This window comes from Alexandromys fortis, unplaced genomic scaffold, assembly GCF_014885135.2.
Source record: "Alexandromys fortis isolate MF-2015 unplaced genomic scaffold, M_Fortis_MF-2015_v1.1 scaffold_236, whole genome shotgun sequence".
NCBI classification, from domain to species: Eukaryota; Metazoa; Chordata; class Mammalia; order Rodentia; family Cricetidae; genus Alexandromys; species Alexandromys fortis.
The window spans coordinates 149775-163120 of record NW_026068189.1 but is presented as its reverse complement, the minus strand read 5'-3'; the positions used below and the strand labels follow the sequence as shown (position 1 = coordinate 163120).

The window sequence follows — 13346 nt, the reverse complement described above, 5'->3', positions numbered from 1 at the left end:
CATTAGTTGGGAAAGATGCTGTCCTTTCAGACCAGGCATTATTTGTCCCTAGCAAGCATCGTCTGTTGGTGGGAAATGCTGCCCAGCACTGTGACCTTGTACAAGTCTAGAAGGACATGGTTTCCATCAGGTTTTAAGGCAGTTACGCTTGTGAGCCCAAGAAAGTTCTATGTATTCCTCCAGACACCTGTTCCAGGCCTCTTGAACACTGTCGTAAAGATCCGAAGCTAAGAGCATGCTTTTCCTAGAAGCCTGTCATCTCATGGGCAGAACACGGGAGGCCCGGCTGTCACTGGGCTCTGTAAGAGGAGTGTGTAGCCAACTGTGTAGAAGAATAAGAGATTTTAAAGAGAAGAGAAAGAAAACCCGAGGGCCTGCAAGGTGATATGCCCCTGCCCGACCACCTGAGCTCAGTCCCTGAAACCCGCATAAAGGTGAAGGTGAAACCCACTTCACAGAGTTTCCCTCCGACCTCCACGCGTGCATAATGGTGCCTGTACACACACGCATGATAATACATTTTAAGAATTTAAAAAACGGGGCTGGAGAGATGGCTCAGTGGTTAAGAGCATTGCCTGTTCTTCCAAAGGTCCTGAGTTCAAATCCCAGCAACCACATGGTGGCTCACAACCATCTGTAATGAGGTCTGGTGCCCTCTTCTGGCCTGCAGACAGAATATTGTATACATAACAAAGAAAGAAAGAAAGAAAGAAAGAAAGAAAGAAGAAAGAAAGAAAGAATTTAAAAAACGAGCCTGGAAAACAAGGCGGCGGCAGCCATGGGTTCCTGTGACAGCTGAGGCACAGACTTGTGTGGTCATGTTAGCCTTGTCAGCGGTGTAGATCTGCGTCATCCACTGTCCCCCAGAATGCTGGCCTGCGTGCCTCATTCCAGCCATCTTCCAGCTGGCCACCAAGATTGCCATCCAGAAGATTCCCTCTCCAGAATCCTCTTTCCCACAGCACATTCTAACTCACCCACTGACAACAGTTAATACACACTTAAACTGGGAGGGTAGAGTGCTTCCCTCTGCTGCACAAGGCCCTGGGTTCAAGGTCCAGTATTGGGGGGGGGTGCACATAAGAACTTGTGGTAAGCAGCCGAGGAGAGAAAAATGAGTGAAAACAGGTCTCTTTCTCTATATGGTATTCATCTCCTAAAACAACAGAAAAATAGTTTCAGAGGGCAGGCTTTCTCTCTGTTTGGTTTCCTCTTGGCATCCTGACCCCGTGTCCCTTCCACCACCTGGTTCTCCGCAGGCCAGTCACTGTGGAGTGGCTGCAGTGGACTGTTGACTGACGGAGTTACTCTTCCTAGACTCTCAGGAAGCCCTCCGAGTGTAATCCGAATGTTTACAGGTGATCAAGGCCTGGCCTTTAACCCAGAAGATTATGTCCTAGGATGGTCTCCAATCTAAAACAATGCATTATGGGTCACAGCCTCTTCACAGTCTACTTTTAGGCCCTCCCCCTAGTCCCACTGTGCCATCTTTCAAGTCTCAGGGTTGGGGGTTCTATCAGTTTGAAGCCTAGTGCCTACTTCAGGTGGCTCACAAATGCCTGTGACTTTAGCTCTAAGGAGCTGACACCCATTCTGGCCTCTGTGAGTACCTGTGCAAGCATGTATATGCACATGCATATACATACTCAAAGTTTTTAAAAAGTCTTTTTAAAAAATAGTTTTAGGGTTGTTTGTCCAACCTACTTCCTAATGACAGCCTTCCTGGGAAATTCTATTTCCCCTAAGAAGTGAAGGCTTAAAGGGTATTGATCTTAAAAAGGACTGAGCCATAGAGATCCTGGAGAAAGCAAACGGGAAAGCTCTCACACCTCGCACTCATGATGCCGGCTTCACTCTGAGGGCACCTGAACAGGTGACCTTCGGGGATGGCCGCAGTGGGTATGGACACGTGCTGCTCCCAGTTGGCAGCTAGAGTCAGGGAGAAGGGAGAGCAACAGCTGGCAGAGCCTTCATTTTCTTATCTTCAAAAGAGGCCATTGTGATGGCGCAGTCGTTTGAACTGAAATGAAAAAATTTAAGAGCCTTTGGGTAGAAAATCATGGGGTGAATTTATCTGAAAGCCAACATTCTCTGAAGCAACACATGGAACATAATATTGTGACATACCGTAAAAGATTGAACATCCCTCCAGACCACCTCTTGTCCATACATCACTCTTTCAATCTGTTGGTTTTTATTTTCTTTTGCATGGGCTATGCTATTATCTTTGGTTGTTGTGATTAAAAGTATTTAAGGCATTCTTTTACATCTTGTATATATATTTATTTGAGTCATAATACTCAGCTTTCTGTATAAAAACAGTGTACTGGTCAGATGTATAAACACTTCTGAAGGTAAGCTGGAGTTGCAGAGTGCCGAGGAAAGGGACATGGACTCCCTCTCCAGTCGTGCTTTCAACACTTCCGGAGAGTTGCCTTGGGGACAGCCTGTGAGCCGAGAATGCTCTGAATTAACCTCTCTCAAAAAAAAAAAAAAAAAAAAAATTAGTTGGTGGTGGTGCATGCCCTTAAATTCCAGCATTCGGGAGGCAGAGGCAGGCGGATCTCTGTGAATTTCGAGGCCAGCCTGGTCTACAAGAGCTAGTTCCAGGACAGGTTCCAAAGCTACAGAGAAACCCTGTCCTGAAAAACAAAACAAAAAAAAAAAAAAAAAAAAAAGTTCTCATGAGTACAGACATTGAGTTTCAGCTGCAGATGTGTTCAGGGTTCGTGTTTCTTTTCACTGAGTGCCAAGGCCAGTCTTTGAGTTGGCGTGTGTTGTCTGAACTCTTCTAACACAGCTGATGTGTGTGTGCTTTCTTCCGTTTAGCAGGAAAGAAGGATTCTGTCTGGACCAGTGCTAGGCTAGTAGCTTCCACCCACGGGAGTGAACTCAGGACTGTTGCTGTAGCCAATCTTAGAAAATACCCTCCAGCAGGCCACTCCGTGACAGGCCCTGGGGGAGGAGCTTAGTCAGTTCTGATTGTGTTTAACTTAAAGGAAATTTATTTCTTGTGCTGGGCATGGCTTGGTGGTGTTGCCATTGGAACAGATTTCACCAGGGGAAGAACTGACAATACTGCTTGCTTGTTCCTGCACAGCCAAGGGTTGCCAAGTGCACCAGCTCCTCAGCTTGCTCAGGATTTTCTGTATGTGAAATTAGCTTACAGCATCTCATCCTTTCTTGATACTGTGTTAGTTGCCTTTTAATTGCTGTGATAAAGTATCATAACCGAGCACTTGGAGAAAGAAGGGTTAATTTGGTGCTGTGGTTCCAAAGGGATGGTGGCAGAGGAAGCACGGAAGCAAGTAGCGGTCATGGCGGCAGAAGCAGAGAGAACAAACTGGAACAAGACTAGCCTACCCCCTAGTGATGTGCTTTTTCCAAGAAGAACACAACTTCTAAACCTCCAAGTGGTGCTACTAACTGGGGATCAAATGTCCAAATATCAGAGCCGATGAGGGACATTCTCATTTAAACTATTAAATTCCACTCCTGGCCCTTATAGGCTTGTTGCCATATGGTGATACAAAATGTATTTAGTCCAACTTCAAAAGTTCTTGTAGTCTTTCATAAAGCCCAAAGACTCTTCAGAGACTGTAGGCAATCTCTTAATTGTAGCCCCCTGTAAAACCAAGACAAGGTACATATTTCTAATATATAATGGCACAGAAGAGATACTACCATTCCAGGAGAAAGGAACAGTTAAAAATACTGAACCAAAACGAGACTGAAACCATCAGAGCAAATGCTAAATCCTCTAACTCTTATGTCCGTGTTTGGGGTTTTCATTTCAAAGGATTTGGATGGCTTTGCCTCTATGGCTTTGCTGCCTGTGATGTATGTCTCTTCCTTAGGCTGATTCTTCCCCCTGTGTGCTGATCTGGGTGGGTCTTGACTGAGGGCATCCTTCTCGTTGTCTCTGTGCAGAGCAGGGGCTCTCCTTACCTGCTACAGTCCCCCACCCCCACCCCCACCCCCGTAGCACGAGTCTCAACTACAGCATGACGGCAGTAGCCCAGTTCTGGCACCAACTTCTGTTTTAGTTACTTTCTGTTGTTGTGATGAAATGCCATGACCTAGGGAGCTAGAAGAAAGTTTATGTGGGTTTACAGCTCCAGAGGGAGGGGAGTCCGCCATAGCAGGGAAGCGTGGTGGCAGGAGCAGGAGACTGAGTACACATCTGCAGAGGCAGGCCTGCTGCAGAGGGCAAACTGGAAGGTAGGAAGACTTTGATTCTCAAGGTCTATAGCCAGTGACACCGTTCCTCCAGTAAGGCCACACCTGACAAACTGTGGACCATTTATTCAAATACCAGAGCTTCTGGGAGACAGTCTCATTTAAGCTCCTACAAATGCTGTAGTGTTTAAAAGCAAGCAGTGTTTAAACTGTCCTTAGTCGATTGTCCCACCATGCTTTGCTCTCACTGTTGTCTGCCCATCCTGTGCTTCGTGGTCTCTCTAACTCTCAGTGAGGAGGGGTGTGACCCTCTGGTCAGCCTCTTCTCACACATCTAAAGAGCATTTACCGACAAACTACAGGACACCAAAAGGCTTTCTCTTTTTCTTTTTTCAAACCATTTCTGTTTCATGTTTTATTATTAGTGTCTCGGAGGATAGCAGTTGACATCACTTTCCCATGAAGGACAAGTATTGTTTCTAGAAGTGTTTTTACCTGCTCATCCAGGAAGGTGGCTCTTTAAGATTTGCTTTAAAAAAGAATTTCATATTCCCAGCAAGCTCCTGGGTTAGACCAGTGGGAAGTGGAGCTCCAGAAGCCTTGTGAGGGTAGATCCAACTCTGACTCCCAAGCTGGTGTCTTATGTTTTTTGAGGGAGAGTCTTAATTATTTCTCTGTATTGGATTCTGGGGTGCATAGCCAGTCTTGTAAAGTCTCTCTGTAATCCGAGCTTATTTCCATGTGCCTGTTCCTCTAAGAGTTTGTACATTTGAGACCAGTAACAACCAAACTACCTTTTTCATCTCTAGGATGAGAACGTTACTTTTCCACCGCCATCACCTGTGCGTTCCGTCACCAGTGTCACTCCTGAGTTCTCCCATTCTTGTGCTCTTGTCGTCCTCACTGGCTCCCGGTGCTGTGGGATGTGTCTGGGGCAGCTCTGACTGGAAGGTGGACAGTGGCCGTGCCCTGACAGTAGCTGTCCCCTTCCCGTCTCAACTAACCAAAGACCCCAAGTACAATTAGTCTCTCTCTAAATTACTAAATCATTTAGGCCTGTGTCTTGGTTTTATGCACACCTCAGTTTTTCAAAAGCTGCTTTTTTGTTTCCTTTTAAATCATAGCATGCTGGACTATGATACAGAAAACCTGAACTCTGAAGAAATCTACAGCTCTTTGCGTGGAGTTACAGAAGCCATCGAAAAGTTCAGCTTCCGAAGCCAAGAGGACCTAAACGAGCCGATTAAGCGAGATGGCAAGAAGGACTGTGATATCGTGAGTATCCTGGGCCAGCGGACAACTATGTCAGCAGACTTGAGTCTCTCCCACACTGAACTCCCTGGTGACAGCGTCTTCTACTCTGGTGTTAAAATAATAGTACTTTTAGGGGCGAACATAACCCCAGTGTGGATCAGCAGGTGCAGGGGTGAAGATGTGACAGGCAGCCTTCCAAAGGGCAGAAGTCTGACCCATGCTAGACCCTAGAAGAACTTTAAGTGCATAATGCCAGTTGAAACAAGCCAGCTGCAGAGGGGCTAGTATGCTTTTATTTCCTTTGCCTGAGATGCCTGGCATAGGCAGATTAGTAGAAAATAGAATCAAGGTTTGTGGGGGCAGGGGGAGTGTTATTTATTGTGTGTGGGTTTGGGGGGAGAAGGGATAATGTGAAAGACTGGAGTATACATGATGTTGTTGGTTACACAAAATAGCGAATGTATATAATGTCACTGAACCATATGATTATGGATGGTTGAAATGATAGGGTATGTGTATTTACCACAACTTTTAAAACCATATAAACATAGAGTAAGAGTTGTATCTTGTTAGCAGCACAAAACATCATCAGTATGTTCCAGATTCCTGGGACTCATGTCCAGGTGAGGAAACAGGCCGCCCACTGCCAGTACCTGGCCCAGATTTGTCCCCGTAGTGCTGTCCTGTAGGGGCTGCCCAGGCTAATATGGCCAAGGTGAAGGTCTAGTACTGGGTTTGGTTGCATTTCTATTGCTCTGATAGGACACCATGAGCAGAAGTAGCTCGAGGAGGAAAAGGTTTGTTTCTGCTCGCAGTTCATGTCACAGTCCGTCCCAAGGGAAGTCAAGGAAGCCAGCTGATGCAGGGCCATGGCGGAGTGCTGCTTACTGACTTACTTCTCATGGCTGGCTCTGCCTTCTTATAATACTCAGGGCCACCAGCCCAGAGGTGGCACCACCTGCGATTGGCTGGGCACTCCCATATTAATTAAGAAAATTTACCGCAGGCCAGTCTTCTAGGGGTACTTTTGTTTTCAGTTGAGGTTCCCTCTTCCCAAATGACTCTAGATTGTGTCAAGTTGACATAAAACTAGCCAGCAGTGCAAAACTATCAAAACCTGCCCGAGACCATTGAAAGACCACTGTGAAGACAGACGTAGGAGAAAAAAGTTCAGTACTAGGTATCCAAAGAGTGGAGAGTGGTTGTGGCCTGGGAGACACTTACTATGTCTCTCAAGGTTAGAGGTAATTTTAGGATAATCTGGCTAAACCTCATTATTATCTCAAAAAAAAAAAAATCAAGAGGCTGATTTGTGGATATTTAGACTGCTTTAGGCTCTGAGCAGTACTTTAAGGTGTCATTGAGAAGTCCTTGCTATTGGCATTAGAGCCAGAGGCCACAGTGGTCTGAAGCAGGCTTCTCAAGCATGGGGACAATGAAGGACATATTCCTCCATTTCCAAGAAGCGCTTGAGACTGCATGGTAGTGATCCTTCAGAAACCTTGTGAGTACAGTGAATCACCAAATAACAAAGAAAAATAGGCTAAATATATACTCAGATGTAGGAACGTTCTATTCAGATGGAAAACCAATAGCCCGGAGCTGGACAGATGGCTCCATGCTTAAGAGCACTTGCTGTGCTCCCAGAGTTCAGTTCCTAACACCTATATCAGGCAGCTCACAACTACTTGTAACTTCAAGAAGAGCACCCTGATGAGGCTTCTATGGGTACAGACAGACAGACACACATATACACTTTTTTTTAGTAAAATTAAATCTCAATAGCTGTTGTTGGGTCAGTGGCCAGCTTGCAAATGGAAACCCCTGACCCCTCTAAAAAAATTCCTAAGCATTAAAGAAAAAGTGTGGCCAAGTGTGGTAGCACATGCCTTTAATCCTAGCACTGGGAAGACAGCCTGCTATGTGGGTTTCTGAGTTCAAGGCCAGACTGGTCTATGTAGTGAACTCCGGACTAGCCAGAACTACATAGTGAGACCCTGTGACAAAAAGAGGCAAAGGGAGGGAAAGAAGAGAGAGAGAGAAAGAGGAGGGGAAGGAAGGAGGGATGGAAGACAGACAAATGAGCAGGTGTGTCAGGAGGTCCCTGAGTGACTGTGCTGTGTTCCAGGTGTCCCGAGATGGGGGAGCAGCCTCACCTGCCACCGAGGGCCGGGGAGGTGGTGAGATGGAAGGAGGAAGGATGGCTTTGGACAACAAGACCTCCCTGCTCAACACGCAGCCTCCACGTGCCTTCCCGGGGCCGCGAGCACGGGAGTATAACCCATATCCCTACTCGGACACCATCAACACCTACGACAAGACAGCGCTGAAGGAGGCGGTGTTTGATGACGACATGGAGCAGCTCCGAGACGGTCTGTCTGCCTGCCCACCTCTTTATGTCCCCTACACCTTCCCTCAGTCACCCTGCCTGTGGTCCATGGACACAAACAGAAACATGGGGTCTCCTGGTCCATCATTTGCTCAGACCTGCCTATTGAGTCCCTGCTATGTGCTTAGTCCTGAGAAGCCCCCTGTGAGTAGAAGCCTATTTGTTTTTACCCTCTGAGAGCCTGCAGTCTGTCCATGAAGTCTCTGCTACTGGGGCTTCCTGGAATGCTCCCTGAGGGGAGTGGTTGACCAGGACGTGCAGCAGGGCTCAGGCACTAATAGTTGCTTCTGTGAAGACCTTGGCCCACACTGCCCCAGCTCTCTTAGCCGTGAAGGTGAGGTCCCAAAGCCATGCCCTCTTAAGCAGTGTGGCACCCGGGGTCTTCTCTGGCTGTGCCCTGCTGTGCCAGAGGAAGGAGGCAGGGCATCTGATGGTAGCTACTTGCCTATCTCATGCTTGGGGCTTTGCTGAGACCCATATGCCCATTAGCTCCTAAAATTAGAGTTAGCAAAAAGATTCAGAAAGATTAAGATACTTGCCCCAAAGAATAACTTAGGGATGTGTCTGGGGATTTCTTCTGAGTCACGTCAAGACCAGTATCCAGAGCCTGTGAATATGGCTCAGGGATTGAGTTGTGCTTAGCACATGTGACGCCCTGGATATAATCTGCACGGCCAAAGCAAAATCCAAGCCCAGTGTCCACTAGCAGGTGGCCAGTGAGTGACTCTGCATGGGTTTGACGGTGTTTGGAACAGCAGCTTAAGTTTTTCTTTTCCCGCCTCACTGCTTACATCGACCTGCTTTGTTCTCTTGCAATTTCGTGTGACTTTGCAGCTTATAGTAGATCTGTTTTGTTTAAATAGAGTGGAGAATTGTGTAAATTATAATTAAATAATTAATGACTGCTTGAGTACTTTCTGTAATCATGGAATAATCAGCTTGTTCTGCTGGAAGGAAAGGAAGGCACACTTCCTGGCATGAATGCTCCAGCCTGTGGGTTACAGACTCAGAATGAGCACACTTCGGAGGGGGCTGCCACATGAGGCAGGGGGCTTATGCATGAGGCAGGGGCAGGTTCAAGGCATAGAAAGCAGAAGGGCCTGGCGCTGTGCAGTGCTGTGGCAGAAGACAGTTCTGCAGGTGTTCAGCACAGAGGGGGCATCAGTGGTCAGAAAAGAGCCCTGGAACTGTCGTTCCCCTGGATTTGCCGAGTGCCAGTCGTGCCCCCAGTCTGGAGTGGCCGGTGTTTGCTGTGACCCAGGCTTTCTGGAGAAGTGGGTGATTTTTCCCTTGCATGTGGGGTTGTTTCACCACTTCCCCTTTATTTCTCGTGCCCAGAGAAAGAAGTGTCAGTTCTTTCTTATCCACTGCCTGTGTACTGAAAGCTTATGGAGAAAGGAGGGATGGCAAGGGGAAATGGCAAGTGTGCAGGGTCTTGAACTTCCTGTGTGCTCACCCCCTGATCTCAGAAGCTAAAGAAGTTTGTAAATGTGCCTCAGGAGAGTGCTGGTCATGGCTTGTCTCCACAGCTGGTTCCCATGCTCCCTGTTGAGAGCGGAGTTTTCAGGGTTGAGGGTTCTCAGTGAGCATGGGCAGGGCGAGAGGGACCTTCAGGCCATCTGATGTAGTTCAGACCCTGCTGGTACCCATGCGAGTAGAGGTGAGCAAGCTTTCCAGTTTTTGGATGGCATCCATACCAGTCACTTTGATTGGCATCAGTACTGTGTTGGTTCCCAAGCCCTGCACATCCAAGAATGGACCAGATATTAGTCAGTATGATAGTCTTGAGGGGATGTTTACGGTTGGAATGGAACAGATGTTAGTCAGTAAGACGATGGGAGTGCCTTGGGGAAATCCAATTTGTGCACAGAGTGGTTCTCCTACCAGCAGGAGGCTGTCCAGTAGAAAGCCTGGCTCAAGACTGTGGAAGTAGAAGAGAGTTTGGGAAAAAATGGGGCTTAAGTACTTGGATGTTTTTTAACCTCTGTGTAAAAATAGAAAGGGGAGGATGGTAAGAAGGGAGGACACACGGCACACTGGCGTTGTGCAGCTGGCCTGGCACTCTGTTCTCACAGCATGGTAAGAACGTCAGGAGTACACAGGGGAGGCTGGCAGCCAGGCAGGGCAGAGGAGGAGGGGAACTCATAGCACCCATCACTCAAAGAGTCGTGGTAGGAAAGGAACATGGCAGGAACCTATGGCCCTCGCCTCCTGAGGTTGCATGTGTGTCTCCCCAGTGCCCATTGACCACTCGGACCTGGTGGCTGACTTGCTGAAAGAGCTATCCAACCACAACGAGCGTGTGGAGGAGCGGAAGGGTGCGCTGCTGGAGTTGCTCAAGATCACCAGGGAGGACAGCCTGGGCGTGTGGGAGGAGCACTTCAAGACCATCCTGCTGCTGCTGCTGGAAACTCTAGGGGACAAGGACGTAAGCACTCTCACGGCCCTTCTGCATGATGCCTTTCCTGAGCAGGGCTGAGAGCTCTCCTTTGTGGCGTCTGCGCCTGACTTATGTGCAGACCCCGGTCTCCCTGTCACTGTGTGTACCCTTCCTGAGCCTAGATACTTTACACAGGAGTTGCCCAAACCCATTAGTGTAGACAATAGCCTGCCAGGCTTCATCTCCGCATGAGTTTCACTTTTATCTCATGTGAAATAAGGTAATAGAAAAGTTTATTTCCACATTTTTTAACTAATTTGCCAGGTGATGGTGGTGCACACCTTTAATCCCAGCACTTGGGAGGCAGAGGCAGGTGGATCTCTGTGAGTTTGAGGCCAGCCTGGTCTATAGAGAGTTCCAGGACACTAAGGGCTACACAGAGAAACTCTCTCAGAAAACAAAACAAAAACAAAAAACAAAATAAAAAAACTAATTCATGTGGTCACACAGTACATGTGTGGAGGTCAGAGGACAACTTTCAGGGGTCACTTTTTTCCTGCCTCCATGTGAGTTTTTGGGATTAAACTCAGGTCATTGAGCCCTCTTGCCTATCCAGAGTTTATTTTTTTTAAAGGCCTTATTAAGTGTTGCATTTCATGAAATTCCATCTTGATTCATCCTGTGCCTGTGTTAGAGCTAATGTTTGCTAGCATGGCAGACAACAGGTTCCCATGGTGTATTCGTGGTTATAAAACAAAACCTTCATGCTGGGACATTTGAATGTGACAGACCAGGCTTTGTAGCATGCATGGGCTGTGACTACCCCTGATATGCTTAGTTGCTAATATCAGTGGAGGTGAGTACAGTTGGGGGAGGTGATCCAGTCCCAGTCTTGCCTCCAACCTGTGGAGCAGGCCCGCAACACAGAATTGGGAGGGAACAGCTGGGATTAAGCTTCCTAAGTAATGGTCCATCTTTCCACATTGGTTTTGCATGGCCTAGCAGACACAGCTGAGAGGAGTTCCAAGAAGCTAGCACAGTGTGAGGTCACAGGCCAGACCCAGGGTCACAGAGGTGGTGACTGAAGGCAGCAGCAGGGAGTGGGGGAAGGAGAAGCAGTAAATGCTGCCCTAGAATTGTTTTCTGACTCTCGGGGTCAAAGTCTGGTTTAGGGGTAAGTAAAGATTAGGAATGTTAACAAAAGGCCCACATTAACTTTTCTTCAAAGTCCTGTGCCTATGGAGGCAGTTACACTTGGCTGAGCTCCGCGGGGAGATGGGGTGATGTCACACGGAGGGCAGGTGCTTTCTGTGTGCGTTTGCACAGTGCACAGTTGAGTGACAAGGAATCAGGATGTGCTTCTTGGCTCTGTTTGCAGTAAACTCCGCTCTCTCTTCTTGAGATTAGGCGTCTGTTTGGAATGGCTTTTCTCCAGACACATGACTTGGGCTTTAACAGCTTGAGGCCTATTGCATGGGTGACCTCATCACCCAGAAGGTCAGGAACAGACGCAGGTCTCCAGCAGACCTCAGAGAGTTCACAGCCTGGCAGGCCTCTGTCCATGACAGGGTCCCTGTGTGTGTCTCACAGAAAGGTGACTCAGGAACCCAAGCTTCCTTTAAGTCTAGAACATGTAGAGAACTGACCTTGAACTTAGGTCTGCAGTACAGAGTTCATTCTAGAAGCCTTTGCCAACCTCTCCATGTGGTGGGTCCTGAAGATGACACCGTGCATCAGTGCCTGCCCTCTTGAGGTTGACTGTCTAGGAAACATGTGTTGAGTAGACTTGTTATCCATGGAGAGGGGCCCAAAAGAGGCCAGGCCACCTGGAACAGGTTTAGCCTGTGGGCCCATGCACTCTGTAGGCATGAACAAGGGCATGTACTGTTCGGTGACATTTCTTTTCCGCTCACACCTAGCATTCCATTCGAGCTCTGGCACTGAGAGTTTTACGGGAGATTCTGAGAAACCAACCAGCAAGATTCAAAAACTACGCAGAACTGACGATCATGAAGACCCTGGAAGCCCACAAAGACTCCCACAAAGAGGTTGGTTTAGCCCTGTGACCATGCACAACAGAACTGGGTGGAGGAGGGCAGAACCCAAAATGAATGTTGAAGCTTATGAGTCTTTCCCTTGTGAACTGGCCTGGGTTGTACTGAGTAAGATTCCTACTGCTGACATCAGAGCTAAGGAACTGCATGTCTAAAATGCTTACAAAGTGCATCTGTGGTTCCCAGGTCCCAGCATCTCCATTGTCCTCAAGCGAGCAGGCAGGCTATATCTCTGTGCCTCGTACATGTGGTATAGATGATGGGCTCTCAGCAGTCACTGGCCAGTTACTTGGTGGTGTGTTGAGCCCCTGTGATTTGTACTCTGTGGATAGGCTAGAGACCTCCAGAGTCTAGTCCAGGGCTGGGTACATGGCCTAATGACTTGGGAAAGTGTCTGTTATACAAGGATGAGTACCTAGGCCATCTCCAGAATCCACATTAAAAGCAGATAACCCAGTACCGGGTAGAAGGAGACAGGTATATCCATGGCATTGCTAGCCTACTCAGAAAGCTGGAGCAAACGAGACCCTGTCTTGGGAAAGAGGGAGGAGGGGAGAAAAGATGGACAGCTCATGAGGATTGACAACGGAGATGGCCCTCTGGCCTGTGTGCACTCTCACACAAGCAACAACCTCCATCAACACACACGTGGAAACCAGAATGGCAGACTTAGAACTGGAGCAAACTCAAGATGACAAAGAGTAGGTATGAGCCCACCAAGCCATGACTGCTTTTCCAGTGCAGCCTCTTGGTTCTGCATAACTATTGTGAGAATGCTCTGGATGAGGACTTAAGTAGGGCAGTTCTTATACCAGCAAGGGAATGAGACCCTGAGGGTAGTTTTCCTCCTGGCCATGGATTGACTGCTTGGGCCGTTGCTGCTTTGACCTCCTCAGATCGTCATCTGGAGGAGGGGTCTCTGTCTCTCTCTGCATATAGGCTCTAGGAACATTTCCAACAAGGGACTGAGTCTCTAAAACCTGGCTCGGTGGCATGATGGTGACACTCATGTTTGAACAGAAGGTGCTTCGCTTACAACAGCTCACTTGAGCGTGTAAAGCAGACAGGCTCATATGGTCAACTTCATTGT

The 13346-nt window shown here is 47.9% G+C and overlaps 1 protein-coding gene across 1 annotated transcript in view; it reads left to right on the top strand.

The window, feature by feature from the left end:
• Clasp1 (cytoplasmic linker associated protein 1) overlaps positions 1-13346 on the top strand; it is a 226896-nt gene that overhangs the window by 194148 nt on the left and 19402 nt on the right. Inside the window, 4 exon segments of the mRNA XM_050129375.1 lie at positions 5304-5454; positions 7562-7805; positions 10060-10250; positions 12122-12250. Of these exon segments, the coding sequence (XP_049985332.1) occupies positions 5304-5454; positions 7562-7805; positions 10060-10250; positions 12122-12250 (715 nt within the window).